General features: G+C 30.9%; 1 protein-coding gene across 2 annotated transcripts in view; it reads right to left on the reverse strand.

Moving 5' to 3' along the window:
- The window catches only part of LOC118182844 (gamma-aminobutyric acid type B receptor subunit 2-like), a 591,214-nt gene that overhangs the window by 222,528 nt on the left and 351,491 nt on the right, over positions 1–17,195 (reverse strand). For both annotated transcript variants that reach the window (XM_035352237.2, XM_035352236.2), the window contains exon 7: positions 9,071–9,304. In XM_035352237.2, the coding sequence (XP_035208128.1) occupies positions 9,071–9,304 (234 nt within the window). The remainder of the gene's footprint in view (positions 1–9,070; positions 9,305–17,195) is intronic.

Consider the following 17,195-nt stretch of genomic DNA (forward strand, 5'->3'; position numbering starts at 1 on the left):
AGAAACTCTTTGAAAATTTACTTCATTATTTACATCCTGAAAGGAAAGAATCAATCTTAATAATTTTAAATAAAGGTAAATATAAGTGTTTCTCAATAGGAAGCACATTTTCAAGTGCAAATTTCAATAAGCTGAAAGTTTCGAGATTACCTTTTACATGAATAATTTAATGAATATTTCCAGCCTTGAATTTTATCAAGGGTTCTCTTGTTTCCAAACACCTACTTATTGAATTTTAGGTGCAATCTAAGACTTCAGTGAAGTAAATAAATTTCCTGAATAGAAAATGTTCAGATTGCGCTATATCTAATGGAAAATTAATTACATAACTGAATGATATTGCTTATTTTTGATACTGTGTAATGAGAAATTTTCACTTCAAATGGTTAATAAGAAGGCTTAAAATTATATAGAATGAACTGTCTACAGTGTAGTGATAATGCTAATAGCGTTGTTACTGACTGATGAGAAGATTAAAATATGAATGAGTCTTGCTAGGAATTACTAAACAATTGAATGAATATATAATAATTAATAATACGTTACTCACGAAGACATGCATTGTAAAATAAAAGTTTTATGATATTTGTGTATTATAAGTATTCTAAATATTTGTATCAGCTTATGATACAGGCAGAATAAGACAGTACTAGGAGTCGGCAATTAGTAAATCAACAAACGTTACGAAGAAAAAGATGAAGAATTAGTTTCGCTTTTAGATTAGTATAAACCCATGTATGTGAGCGTGCATGTTTACATAAGAAATATATTATAAAGTATATAAGCATACACTATTAGATATATAGTATAAAGTATATATGTTAGATAAACTTCTTTTCTATTCAATAAAATATTATGATTTCTGAACAAATTATTAGCTCTTTTGGCAGTTTTATGTATGTTACTCATAAAAATTGAATGGTATTCTGAAAAGATTTAGTCACAGACGAAAACTTTCAAAGAATGTCAAGTGGTGTAATTATTTATGTTCATTATTTGCAACTCTATTAAAAATGGGACTTCAAAGGCGAGCATTTGGTAGAAAGGCAAAAGTTTGAATTCATTGCTAGACTGGAGGAGGTGGTTAACGCAAATAGATGTCACTCAAGTTCTAAATATCTTTCAAAGTAAGATATCAAGAACTTAAACCACTTTTTAAGCAATGATTCAGCACATTTCCAGTTCAAGGATAGCCAAGATCAATATTTTCTATAAGGACCTATATCTGTGTTTTTGTACTTGAAAAGAGTATGAAGCGACTTTAACAGAGCTGGTTTAGACCTTCAGGCTGCGAAAGGAATTCAAAGCAGCGGCTTTGCCGCTCCATAAGGACTTACAATGTTGAATTTCATGTGAGATAATCACCGATTTGTGTCCAGTTGGACCCGTCTTCCAAAGGACCCATTTAGGATTATGTCGTCATCATGTTCAAGGAACGAAACCGTGTTATGTTTACTGAAAATGCAGATATAGCCTAGACTCCGATTTTAAATGTGGCTTGATCTGGTGAGAGCGAGAAGCATAAATTTGCCTTCTTTTCCTCATAAAAAGTCCCGCTTTCATAGTTTAATGATTTGAGTTTAAATATCAAAATTGGCGGCACCGAACTGTATATCTTTCATGGAGATTCTTTAAATGGTCATTGATATGTGAACAAGGCCTTGGAGTTAAGTGTAAAATATTTAGGAGAACTGTTGGCTCAGACGTTTGCTAATGAATGACAGTGCTCATCCAATTCGAGCATCTCTGGTGTCAGAATAACTGCAGCCATAAATCACATATACAGACTGGACAGCGTACTTACCAGATTTGAAACTTATTGAGCATGCGTGGAATGCTTTAGGCCGCGAATTGCAGAGCGTCAAATGCCTCCTAAGACAAAGATGCGTGGTGTACAATTTCACGAAGTTTAATAAAGAAGTTGGTAAATTCTATGAAATCAAGATGTGAGGATTGCATTTCTGTCAGAAGTGACAATTATATGTCATACAAAAAATTCTTGCAAAACAAGGAACTCATGTTTCTAGCATTTTTAAATTTCCATACATGTCAATTTAAATTTAGTATTCTGTGATTAATCAACAATTAACCATGGTAATTTGTGTTAACTAATGCTTTTGTACAAATTGTTTTTAAATATTATTTTTCAAAATGAAACAGCTAATTTTTATTCTTGTCAGTATAAATTAATATTAACGAGCAGGGTATATATATATATATATATATACTGGATATACTGGATACTAACTAAACCAAGTTGATATACGAATAACAAGTCAATCTACGTGTCAAATTTTGTTTTCCCTTTAAGAAAAGGACTAGAAACATCATTAGTTCATTTTTTGCTGAGGTTAAAAACATGAGTTATTCTGTCAGGATTTGAATATTTTTATTAATTTAGTATATTTGACTACACAAACTGTGTAAATGGTAAACAGTGCCACATTTGGCAAAAATATAGAGAGTTTCACATGGACAGTGTCGCGGTGGAGATAAAAACGTTTCATTAATTATATATGGAGATCGAGAATGGTGATTTGATCAATTGCCTAGCTCGATAGCAGGACCTATCATGTCCTGAATACTACTTCTGAGAATATGTGAAAACATTGCTTTATGGCATCTCTATTGATTGCACTGAGGATCTGATTTGCAGACATCGAAGTAGCTGCCGAATTCCGGTATATAATGTTCCGAATTTTCCAAAATATTCGAATTTTCATGCACCGGAGATGTGAGGCCTGGATTCCGAGCGTGAAAGATTAGGCGTTTAGTTAAAGATTAGGTGAGTGTTACGTCTGTGAATATGTAATTATTATTAAAATGCATATTCACTTTTATACATATTATCTTTTCATTTCTAGTACTTTTATCTCTGCACACTACTGCATACACACATGATTCTCGAAGCGACATTTCTGTATTATTCCGAGTCGCCTAGTTACATCCTAATTTCCTTAGAAGTTTGTAATCCTCATATTGAAATACGTGTATTCTTGCTTTCTTATCAAGTATAATGCATCTGCGACGGGAAAATTCTTTATCACAGACCAAGTATGTCGGAGAAGGAAACAATGTTCACTAAGATCGAACCTATGAGTTGCTCTGATAAGCTTGTAGAGACATTAGGGAGTTTTGGAAGCAGGCAAGATGAAAAATTAGCAACCGCCTTCGCCGGGAATCGAACCACGGACCTCTGGAATCCCGTCCCAGCGTGCAAATCAAAATTAAAATTAACGCATATTGACAGTTTTAGAAACCAGGGCCTGAGTCTCGAGTAGCTAAAAATGTAAAATAAAAAAATAATAAGTTGCTTCCAACTAAACATTGTAAAGCTGATACAAATTCAAATACAAAAACAGTTGCGGGAAGGACATCAATAAAGGAAAGAAGCAAAGAAGAAAAAGGCAGCTACTTAAAATTAATAGGGTTAGTAAAGAACAACCAAGGAAAAGGAATAAAACATTTAAACCAAACCGAAATGTAACAAAACATACGCAAAATTGACAGAACACCGAACACTTACAAAAAACTAACAAAACACACAAACAATCAAACTTTGATGCCAATAATGCCAAGGTTAGAATTAATAATATACATGATTTTCCGGGCAAATCTTTTGGCTTGCGACATAACTGGATACTAAAAATCTGAAATAAAAGATTTTTTCTGAACTATATACCGGTCTCTCACTCGCTAGGTTAAAGAACAAACCACGACGAAGTGTTTCGCATCATTTCTTAGGGATCAGAATACGTTTTCCTACTTCTCAATGAGAATGTGCCCATGCACAACCCTTTATCATACAATATAACAGAAATATTGGATAATGGGAAATAGTTCTTTAATCGTGTTTACGTTTATACCATCCATACCTGGTGCACATCGTGGTCTCATTTCCTTAATAATTAATTTCGTTTTGGAAATTGTAAATAATTTGTCTTCTTCCCTATGTTTTGGTGCAAGAGATGTTCTAATAAAGAAGCATCCTGTTTTTGTTTCATGTTCAATGTAATCCTCAAACACGGAAGACTCACAGTCGTCAGGATGTATGGCTGCAACGAGTGCCATCGACTTTCAAGTTGCCACAAAATAAGCCACTATAATAATATGTATCCTTTATGAAAAACTGCGCTTTCTTTGCGTATTTAATGTTCTTGGATTCTCTTTGTTGCTTTGAAAAAAGAACATAAAGTACTATAGTAAAAACTACATTTTTTGTAATTATTTCTGTTCTAAAAACCTAACCACAGATATAATATGTCATCTTCTCTTTGCTACAAAACAGATCTTCTGACTTTGATAAAATTGTATCCATTGCAATTTGAATGACTTCTAATTTATAACGAATTTTGGAAATTTACACCTGTGATTCTAATAAAAGATTCGCTGCAAGAAACATGACAATTTATTATGCAGAAATTTGGAAATGCATTTAATATGGGATATTAATTGGCATGAAAAGAATACTTTTAGCTATTGGAGATTTTACAAAGCATAACTTTCGGCTTCTCTGTACAAAATGCGTTTTAATGAATTCGAGCGTAAAACGGAAATATATATATATATATAGGAAGTTAATTCAAATGGGATGTTTTCAGATTTAATTCAGGTTTAAATACTTTCTATATTTAATTTTGATTTAAATGCTGTCTAGACCACTTTTTCGAAACATGTCCTCGTGAACAGCTTCGTGATTTCCTTGGTAAATGATAATGAAATACTTTGCTTTCAGTTTTGAGCAAAGACGTTAAATTTTATTGCCTAGTATTTGGTCTTCTTATAAAGAAAATTGAATTTACTTTAATTTACATTAAAGTTTCGATGAAGTTCCTGAAAAGTTTTATATATTATTGATTAGAATGTTTGATTTCATAAAATACAACTAATAGTTGAACTTCTGTTGTGAACAAAAGTTACTTTGCACACAGTTAGCTATTTATTCAGTACAGTTCTTACTCAAACTTAATTTTAATAATGATGAAAATGATTGAAGAATCTCAATAAAATCTAACAACCTATTCTTAATATTATAGTTAATTATTGTAGCCTGGTGTTATGTGTTTCTCCAGATAAGTCTATATAAAGAGTCTACATTCTAAATTCCAATTAGAATCCAGATACGTCTATATTCTAAATTCCAATTCCAGTTTGTACTGCTATAAAATATATTATTGAATATATATATATATTTATTTTTTTTTTACTTTTATGTATAGGCTACCTGTAACATTAGATAACTAGTATAAATATAAAGCGATACCTTTTTAAACTTACTTAAAATAGATCATAGATAATCTAAACTTAAGAGAAGAAAAATAATTCAAAGATAATGTTTTTAATATAAAATTGAAAATATTATAATACATCCATATTATTTCATGCAATCCACAAAAACCAGTAAAACAGTTAATATTATATATCGTAAAATATTTTTTCGATATTTACCATATTTCGAGATATTAAAATATTATTTCCGATATACAAGTATATATATATATATATATATATATATGTATCCATAAAGTACGAAGCATCTAAATGAAATAATTCTTCATCTGACGTGTTCTCAATATAATATACAATCTTTTAAAAGACTTAATAATTGAGATAAGCACAACTATCCTTGTTTAGAAAAGGCTAAGACAGGTTGTTTTCAAACTTAAAGAGTAAAGACATTAAATTTCCTTTCAAATATTTCAAAAATTAAACGCTTATTTTTAAATCGTCACTATATTTTACACATTGATTTGATATACGTAACTCCCTACCCATAAAATGATTCATCAATACGTCCTTCTAGTTATTTCCATGGTTTTCGTTCCAACACATTTAATTATAACACAAGTGTAATCTACGTTTATTATATTCTTAGATACCAACTTAGGGTAGCAAGTTCTTACGATATACGTATTTCTTATATAAGATAAAATCACTTACCATTGTAAATGCAAAATAATAATATTAACTATGAAGCTAGTGCAATAATTTAAACTGTGATAGGAACTTTGCACAGGACCATTATATGTAAGGTATAATAAAAAAAATCTGAAAGGCATCAGATTTTAACGGTCTCCCAAAAGGTTTTCTACGGTCTCGTTGTGCTCCCAGCCTGCCAGTTTACTTTAACATTCTAAACTTTTTTTTTTTTTTTTTTTTTTTTTGTCTTCTTAGATTTATAATAAAATTCCGTTTCTTAACACATATTCCATAGCAAATTCAAAAGCAAAATCACAAAAATTTTAAAAGAAACACACGTTTAGAATTCCCAATGCAGTGTTAAATGTTGGCATACATTTTGCTACTTTTTTCAATTTTTTATCAGTTTCTCATATCAACGTTACGCATTCTTAATAGGATGGCTCGAAATATTTTTGTCTTTTTCTTATTAACGTATTGTATGTTAACTGTATTTATTGAATATCATGTTCCTCGGACTTACGCCACATAAAATTCAATTCAACAGCAAAATCAAAAAACATTTAAAAACAGCCTATCTTTAGAATTTCAGATGGACAGTGTCGCGCTGGAGATAAAAATGTTTTATTCCGCGCAGTGTTGCTATTGTTCTCCTTCAGATTATTGAGTTTGTTAGTCGGAAAGTCATTTAAGTTTTGCGAAACATAAAATTAAAAAATAATAAAGCAAATCCGAAATTAAATATTCGGGCTTCCAGGTACGCATGTTCGATAGTAAATTACGTTATTCAAAACTTGGAGGCACCAGGTACCATCGTGTTTCCTCAATTCCGAGAACATACGTTCATATACGCAGATTCACTATTTAATTTCTTTAAAATATAGGTAACAATTTGAAAAGTGATACGTCGTTTATAGTTAACCGATGTATGAATAATATCGCATTTCGAGACTTAGTCCCTTTTGGGCTAAAAAAGGTTTTAAAGTAGGCTGCATTAATGTAATAAAGTCCCTCTTTGAAATGATATAATGGGTATGTATTTTAGCCAATAACGTGTTCCCTTGTATTTTCCCCTGTTATTTGTCTGAAAATATTCAGAACATAATTATTAGAGTCTGCTGTGTGAAAATTTTAAATTTAAATGCTTCCATATGTGCGAGGTTTATGTTTTCGAAATGATATCTTCTCGTATGAATATCACTTCCTCCTTTTAATTTATTCAAGTTGATAATAATTTGTATACAAAACGGAAGAAAATTAAATGATCTTACTGAGAATTTGTAAATGAATATAAAGAAAAATATACTGGCTGAATTTACTAAGAATTTGATTAAGATTGAAGCATGGTACAATATTTTGAGAGGGAAAGCTTTGTAGAAAATGGCACATTAGATTATATTCTGATCTTATGGTAGGCCATTTTAACTTTCAAATTCAATTACCTTTAATTTTCATTATACTATATTAATTTCATTGCCTTTTTTAATTAGTGTAGCTCAATTGAAAAAAGGGATAAAATCCCTATATACATATCCCTATATATATATATATATATATATATATATATATATATATATAATCTATATCTTTCAAAATATAACTTACCAGTATGGATGCACACTTTTAAAATAATTCTACTTTAATTAAACTTAGGAGATAATATAATCAATTAATCAATACTGTTTAGGAAATAAATTATATATATATATATATATATGCATCAAATTACTGTTTCTTATGTATAAATAAATATTGTTGGTCATCAAAAAAACAATACAGAGTTCAAATTGACTTTTCGTTGATGTGTATGTAATAAATGAATGATGGAATTATTAGAATCAGCATTTTAAAAATTCAAAAAATGAGTAACTTGCTTTTGTTACTGTTACTTCTTGGGAAAAAAAATCTTCAGTTCTGTAAAAATTCAATCCAATTCCCTCTGATATTACGCATCGTATTTCAATAAGGTGTCTAATTTTTTTAATTTGTTGTAACGTTTTTGCTAAAGCAGAATTAAACAAGCAAATCTGGAAATATAGTAATTTCTTGCAGATGGCAACACTGGAGCTTCAGGTGGTTGCAATCTCGTAATTCGCTGTTTTCCAGGGTTGCGAAGATGTCATACACAATAATTAATTGCGTGTTTACCATGCACATTTTAGTTCTATTATAGGCGTATAAATATAACATAAAAATTACAGAATTAAACCATTAACCATGCAGAATTTCTGGCTAAACGTCGCGACAGGAAACAATATTGGTATTGCCATACAAAAACATGCTTCAGGAAATATGATAAAACATATAAGCATGTGTATCCAAGACAAGAGTGGATACTTTCAACATTTGATGTTACGATGGACCATTAACAAAAATTTTTAATTTCTTTATACAAAAATGCGTACCACATTGAATTTGATTTTTTGATTAGTTAATAAATTGTTTTTGCTATTTTTTTCTGGGTATGTCAGAAATTTAGGCAGGAGCATTTACACACTCAGCAGAAGGAACTTTTTTCCTGTTTGTTCTTTTTTTATTTTATTGATGTTTGACAGGTATTATGCTATCAAAGTTTGATGGAAGCTGAAATGACATCACTGACTCTCATTTCGAGGTAATGTTTCTGATTAAAGTTTTTAATTCTTTTGGGTGGTTATATGATTCCATTAAATAAAGAATATGAATAAAGCAAAACTCTAGTTCTTAGTATAACACAGACTTCATAGTAAATTTGATATAAGTATTCTCTGTAACCTTTAAACGGAATTTAATAGCGCCGTGAATATACATTTATCGGAAAGTAATCCTGCACATTCGACTCAAACTGCCTACATTGTACCTAGGATTAAGTAGAAAATAGTACTTATAAAGTAACTCAGACACCAGCAGAAAAGTGCTAATACTTCAATTTTATTAAGTGATATAACGGTGAGAGATTAGAGCAAGATGTGATTTAGAACTGCTGCGGTCGGTATCTGTTCGCATTTATTTTCTAAGGTGCTTTCCTAGGAAACTTGCTTATTTTGAGACATCAACAACACAATGTATTGAAACGAACCTTTAAAAAATAACTAAAAGCAAAAATCTGTACTCAGAAATGCCTTAATTAAATGCAATTTGTTAAAAATGTCTTTGATAATATGATACATACTGTAACTCCTGTAAATGAAGTTTCGTTGAAAGCATCTCTAAACAGCTGGCCCCAAAAAGGATCTCTGTACTGAAATTCCTTAAGAGCAGATGGCATACCCTTAGCTTTTAGTTTCTGAGCTACATTCTGGATAGCTAATGCTATGGCCCATATACCATCATATGCGTAGCCATGGAAACGACTATATTCTTGTTCACGCTTCTTATCATACTGACCAGCGTATTCTGCCGCCGTCTATAAGAAAAATAAATGCAAAATAAAATGTTTTAGTATGAAATTATCAAACTACATACCTGTAAAATATATGAGTTAAGGTTTAATAATTCTAATATAAATTACGCAGAATATTTGTATAAAATATAATTTCAATAAAAAAGTCATAATCTTATTTTATTAGCATTTTAATAAAGATTATAAAGATAAAAATTCGAAAGCAGTAGTACGACTGGAACATAACTGTTCATGTAAAACTATATTGCTATTTTAAAAGTACCAGTTTCCGTGAAGAAAAATCAGCTTTCAGAATATTAGATTTTATTTTAAGATACAATAACAAATCAAGAGGAACTAAAAAACAGGTCATTAAAACCACTGTCATGAGATACTACGCAACTAAATTTTTAATACATTTTAAGTATGTCTTTGTAGCAGTTTGACAGGCGGAGTACTTACTAGTGAGGGTATAATAACTAAAATACTCGGGATAAAAGGTAAGTTTCGTATTAAGTTTTTAGAAATATTCATATTTTATCTGAAAAGTTTCAATTTATTTCAATAAGGATATTTTTTACACTTTTTGTAAGAATGCTTATTATTAAGTACCACAGCATTAATAAAACGGAAGTCAGATCATCAGTGTACATAAATATTTATACTACACATATACAGGGTGACCCAAATGTCCGTTAGTATCACGGAATAATGTAGGTGAAGAGGTAAAAGCTGACGTACATACTTGAAATGACATGTTTTTTATTGAAAGCCAAAAAAAAAATCATGAAAAGGCAACCATATGGCACTGGGGAGGAAAATTTCAGTGACGCCGCATGAGAATCGTGTATAAAATGAGCTCTAGTGAGAGAGAAAATCAGTCTATTCATGACATTTTCATGTCACTTTTCTCTTCTCGCTTCTGAATGTTGATCACGGTGTGATGTGGATTTATCACATCAATCGTGATCGCACCCTTTTTCTTCTAAGAACTGTGTGTTCTGCTATTCGACCTGTCAGCGTGATGGGTGCGAGGTACGCTGATATGTACAGAATCGCATCAACCCTAGTCCGGCTGGTAAAGACCTGTTGGAAGGTATGACTTTTAAGCAGGATGACGCTCCACTCCATGTTGCTACACGTGTGAAAGCTCTCTTGCACACAGCGTTTAGTGAGGATCACGTGCTGACCCTCACTTCCGTCATGCTTGGCCTCTCAGATCCCTAGATTTCAGTTCGCGTCAGTATTGGTTGTGGGGATACTTGAAATCACAAGTCTACCGCGATTGTATTACCTTATTAGAAATGCTAAAAGACAACATCCTACGGCAGTTCCTTAGCATACTTACCGATATGCTGTACAGTGCTGCTCACAATATTGTCCCTCGACGTATTGTTGATGAATGACGGCCGGCATGTTTAACATTTGTTATAAAGAGCACAGTCTCTGCTAAAAAATCAGCTGTTATACTAATTATTGCTTTTGTTATCATGTGAAACGAAATCTATTGGCCGTTTTAAGCTATTTTTTTTCTTTCAATAAAGCCTCATGAAATTTCAAGGATGTGAGTCCGTTTTTACCTCTCTACCTACATTATTGAATGAATTGTTGAATTTTCAAATGTTAAAGGTTTTTTAGGTCACGCTGCACAATATCACCCTTAGTAAACATAATTGTTGGTTCATTAGAATAAATCACGTTCTCACTTTTAATTTCAGAAAAATTTAATTTTAAGAAAAAATATTTAAATTATTATAACAGGAATATTGTTATTTTATTAATAACACTTTGAACTGCATATTCAACAAATTTTGTTTGAACGTTTTGTTTGCTCTTCTACTTTTTTAAAACAGCCGTTCAGACGCTATAGTGATTAGGGGAGCCGACTGCGATACCAAAGAACCTATATTCGAATCTCGGAAAAGGCATGTTGTAACTGTCCGTCTCTTCAACTATTTAAAAATATATTTCTTGTTCTTATCTTTCTTTTCATCATTCATTCAGGATTTTTTCTTATTTTCGAAATAGTACAAACTAACCAGTAATTACCTTTCAAACTGAATACAAATTGTTGTTTACTACGTTATCAGGTAATATGCAAAAATTTTATTTAGATAATTGTTTTTATTCGTATGTCATTACCGAGCTCATATCTATCATCTCTGTAGTTATGAGTTATGTAATTTAAATTACTCAAAAAATGTCAATATGTTGCATATGTAATACTTATTACGTTTTCTTCACAATTTTCTTCTCATGTGATAAAATATTTCCACATTACAGAACAAACCAAACAAAAATATATGCTCAGAAAAGTTTCTGCGAATCAATTTTAATCATGATTTATGGCCTGAATATTAATTCCGCGATTTATTTCTCCAATAAAATAGTGAATTAATATCTATGGTTATATTACTGTATTTAAATCTTAGATTATTCAGTTTGTTTTATCCAGTGAAATCGGAATGTTTGTAAAATACACGCAAATTTCTTACAAAAGGAGAAATCTCAATGGATATTCCTTTTTTAGGATTTCAATGATCTCAATTTAATAATTTTTACAAATATATAATACATATAAATGCATTGACGAGCACTGAGTGACCATCTTTTATACACTTGATAAAAATGTTGAGTTAAAAACCTTTCATTTTTGTCATTAATATTTTATTTAAGCTCTTAGATTAAATAATAAATAATCAAATTTTATTCTTATACCTTAAGGTATAAGAATGGGTAACAAAGCGCAAGTGAGATGAAACGAGTAAGATACAAATAAAATAAGTAAACTCTGCTAAGAAGTAAGATAATTAAAACGCTGGTAGATAATTCAAGTTATGTGTTGACAACCTAGCTCCTTCGTGCATTTTTCTATCAGGAAATCCTTTATAAAGTTATCCCTACTAACATATTAACCATATCTAAATATCTCGCCATAATAAATGAGAATTATTGTATTCAATTTAACGAATTAACATTTACTTTCATTATACTCAGTTTTAAATCAATTTATATATATATAATTCTTAATGCATGTGTTCTTTACTTTAAATCAAAACCGTATACCATTTTTTTACGATAAACAGGGATATTAAGGTACATGGATGCTGTGTTCATTAGATATCGAAACAAATTTTGATTTCTATAATATAAATAACGGTTTTATATGTATGTTAGGTTGAATATATTTTACCTTTTGTGCATCAAAATCGTAAGCAACGACCAGCCTGGTTGTGAATTTAATTCAATGTTGCATGATTAGAAAAGAATGCAAAAGCTTTTAGGATCATAATTTTGGATGAATTTAATAATTAAATAACATTTTTAACTTGCAGCACATTTTGTGTTCTAAATTGCAAAATATATGAAGAAATTATGGATTAAATTACCCTGAAAGAAGATATATTTTACTGGAGCTATTTAGAATAATGATTCACTGAAGCGTTGGAAAAAATTTGAGTCAAGCTAAAAAGAGGGAAACCAAGATTTTACGAGAGAATATATATGTTAAGTTGGGGCAATAGCTAAATATTGCTTTTTTATGCATTAAAATGCAGCCAATATCTTTAGATAAAATTCCTAATCTCTATTCTAGATACATCCATCTAATGGATAAAACTCAATTCGGATTCAATGAGGTGAAAAGAAATGTCTTCTTCCCTATCGATTACAAAATTTAGGAAGAAATCCAATAAAAACATCCAATACTTTTATTCACTTTAATCCAGGAACAGATTTATACCACATTTGCTTTCATATTCTGGAGGCTCATAAAAAATATGCAGCGAAATCCTATTACGTTTTCTTGATAGTATAACCATTTCTGAAATCGGAACATATAAATCTGCAGTGCACTGAACTGTTTTGCCTTTATCATATCTTTCCCTTCCTTCATATTATACGATGCACCTTTTCATTTCATATTCTTATATGGCTCAGGTATGAGACGGAGTATAAAATTTTGAATTCCTGGTTACAGAAGAAAGCAATATTGAGTGCTCATAGCGCTAGATTTCTTCAGATATGTGTGGTAACAAATAAGAGAAACGTAACTTTTTCGTAAAATATTTTACATGTAGATCAATCTTCTCATTCATAGATTTTAAGTTATGTACATAATTTCCTGGATCTAACTGAAATATGTGGATATAATGTTTTTAAAGTTTATCAGTCTTAAATTTTAAGTAGAAGCAAAAAATACAAAGACTCAAAAATATTTTCTCGTCATTCAATAATTGTTTTCATCAACGTTTTCTCGTCATTCAGTAATTGTTTTCATCAACGTACTCCTATTCACAGCTTTTGAGCTATTTTATTTGGTTTCGCCGAAGCATTTTTATGATTCGCAAACGAGAATTAAATTAACTGAATTTCTGTATATTTATTATTAAGATTCCAAACCTCATTTTTATTAAATGTAAATACATTCCTTTTCAAAAGCCAACGGTCGCGAAAGGAATCACCAGAGTGTAAAGACATTTTCTTTTTGTGTCCAAACAATGTTTTAAAAATAATTCATTTTAATTTTAGAACAGTGATGCCAATACGGTATAGTGGTTAGTGGAGCCTACTGCTGTACCAAAGAGCCCGGGTTCGAACCTTAGTAACATTAAGGTTGTAACTGTCCTTCTATTTCATAGGAGGGAATGGTGGCAGACACTTCTGGCCTTAGGAGCGGCCAATGCTGAATAGGCAATGCCCGCCATTACATTAAAAGAAAATTCTTAAATAGTGGACAATTTAGTTGAAACACATGTACAACAGTCAAAGAAATAAAGACCCATATTGCTAAACTCTTTAAAGTTTTTTTAATTACTGGTCTTACAGTAGACTATATTGACGTTAAATTATTTACGTATGTAATGTAACAATGAAATATTTCGCATTTTAAGAACGGGATTGTATAAAATGTATGATGTTGTGAATAAAGCACGTATTTACTGACCACCTTTCCGTCGAATCTCATAATGTATTGTAAACTGTTAGAGAAATATTTGGACATTTGCAATTTATTAAGTGTTCTTCCCTCTCACCTGCAAAAACTGATCATATCGAAATCATTTTTGTGACATCCAAATCGCGTCTGCGTGGATTATAATATTTGTCTTATCTGTGCATGTATATTAATCTATGCATACTAATTATGAAATGTCCCTATGTATGTATGCTAATTAAGAAATATAAAACAAAATGTATGGGATTGCTGTATAAACAGTTTTCAAACATTATGAATGATAGTATCACAAAGCCAAAAAACAAAAATTCATATTAGACGTAGATTTCGAATTCAGTAAACAGTGTATGTTGTGAATAAATATTTTAATTTCTTTAAAAATTTATCTAAGCACGTCGCTGATACTTATTGCAATTTACATGTAACTTCCGCAACCATAAACAAGATGGAAGCTGGCCTATATAAGTTTAGTTAACTAGTATATTAAATTTGTATAACAAAAACACGTCTCATAAAAAAGTAAAACTTTATTATGGATCTTTAAATAGAAAATACTCTAAAATATATTGTAAAGTTTTACTCGTAATGAACCATGTAAGTTGCTAAATACATTTTGTATGTTCTATTCTAGCATATCCCTCACATTTTCAAACACATGAGTAGTTATTTTAAAAAATTTCTCAGAAACGTTCATCTAGAGCAGGGTTTTTTAAAATGTGGGTCGCGGGACCTGCGGCAGGGTATCGCCAAAAATTTGAGCAGTTTTGATATTTTTTTAACTTTTTATAATAATTTTACAATTACCAAATATTTTTACACAATGTATCTGATAGATAAAGATAAGACAGAAAAAACGAAATGAAAAAACAAAAATGTTTCGACGCATTTTTTTATGATATAAACGTTCATTTTCCTTGCTTTGTACTTGACGCTGTCATTTCGTCTGTTACTTATTTAAAATTTTCACATTGTTCTATGTCTTAAAATTAAAAATTTAATTTAATGACCTAAAACTGCAATAGTATATTATAGTACAAGTGAAAAAATGGACAGTTTCAGTCACGTGTGTGTCGAATTTGCGAAATACTTATGGGATCCCACAAAATTTTTGTAAATATTATAGGGTCCTGGGGGTTGCGAAAACATCTCAGTGATAAAAAGGGTCGCAACTGCAAAAAGTTTAAGAAACCCTGCACTACAGAAATATGTATTAATGGCAGTTATAAAATTATGTCTCAAGCGACTTCCATTGCAAATTTTGTTGGGTTAATCTCACTCTATCTGAGCTCCAGTGGTCAGTTTATTTGAAGTCACTGGTGACAGTAATTAGATAATATTGACAGTAATTAATTAGATGTCTCTCTTAGACGCTTTAAAGGGCTAGAAGAAGTAGCTGTGTTATGTTTTCGGAAGATTTAATTTTGATTACTAGCTGCTAATAAGAAGCAGTTTCATTTTGTTCCCTTACTGTAAATAAAATTTAACAAAATATAACTTATTTTTAAATGATTTAGTGTTGCTTTGTTTAGAGACTCAGCATGTAAGACAGGCGATAACTATGGTATCTACATTTTAGGCAATTATTAAACAGAAAATTATACAAAGATCACAGATTTTTGTGTAATAATAAACTAAAGCATGCTTATTTTAATTTCTGCTATTAAATAATGATGAAATGTATGTATGTATTTTTGTAAGTTTGTATTGTATTATACATATTGTATACAAGTATGCATGTGTGTTTGTATGCATTGTACTGTTACATATGCATTGTTTGTATGTATGCATTGTTTGTATGTATGCATTGTTTGTATGCATGCATGTATTGTATGTATACATTGTTTGTATGCATGCATGTATTTTATGCAATACATATATTGTCTGCAAATAGTATGTATATATTGTGTTTTCAACAAGGCACTGTTCAAGCTGGTGGTGGTTCCATAATGGTCTGGGATGTTTTTACATGGCATGGTCCTCTGGTGCAACTCAACCGATCATTGACTGGAAATGGATACCTTCAGCTACTAGGAGATCACTTACAGCATTCATGGAATTCACGTACTCAAACAACGATGGGATTTTTATGGATGACAATGTGCCATGTCACCGGGCCACAATTGTTCGCGATTGGTTAAAAGAACATTCTGGACAATTCCAGCGAATGATCTGGCCACCTAGATCGCCCGACATAAATCCCATCAAACATTTATGGGACATCATCGAGAGGTCAGTTCGTGCCCAAAACGATCAACCTACACCGTCAACACCGTCAACACACGTCAACCGGTGTAGGTTCGACCTACACCGTCAACACTTTCACAATTATGTACGTCTATAGAGGCAGCATGGCTCAATATTCCTGCAGGGGACTTCCAACGACTTGTTGATTCCATGCCACGTCGTGTTGCTGTACTTCGCCGGGCAAAAGGAGGACCGACAAAATATTAGGAGGTATCCCATGACTTTTGTCTCTTCAGTGTATTTCTGTGCATCACTTGCGTACGAGACATGTAACAAATAACTTCCTCAAGTGGCAATATTTTCTATTGCGCTAGAAAACAAAATTCGTGACCTGAAAACAACAAATACCTCGATAAGATATTTAAAAAACTTACCACATTAAAAATTATTCTGCCAGCCATCAATTTAAAATTAATGAAAAATCTGAAATAATTACTCAGAGGAAATTTATTCATTCATCTTTCACTGAATTCAAAATTTCACACCTTTTGACTTTACTTGCATCTCTTCTTTAATAAAAGTTTCTTTTCGAAATCTTTTTAACAACGAAATAATACTACGCGTGTAAACGAATTTTAAAGCATAGCAGTCATACATGCCATTAAACGAACCAAATTAACAAAGAAAATTGATTCAGATGAATGCAGAAATATTTCTGCCTCATAAAAATGTCTCACAAACATTTATGATAGATCGAATTGTAATTAGATTAATGAT

Source organism: Stegodyphus dumicola, chromosome 5, assembly GCF_044657685.1.
Source record: "Stegodyphus dumicola isolate Sdum_Otavi_A_Nest chromosome 5, ASM4465768v1".
In the NCBI taxonomy this organism is placed as follows: Eukaryota; Metazoa; Arthropoda; class Arachnida; order Araneae; family Eresidae; genus Stegodyphus; species Stegodyphus dumicola.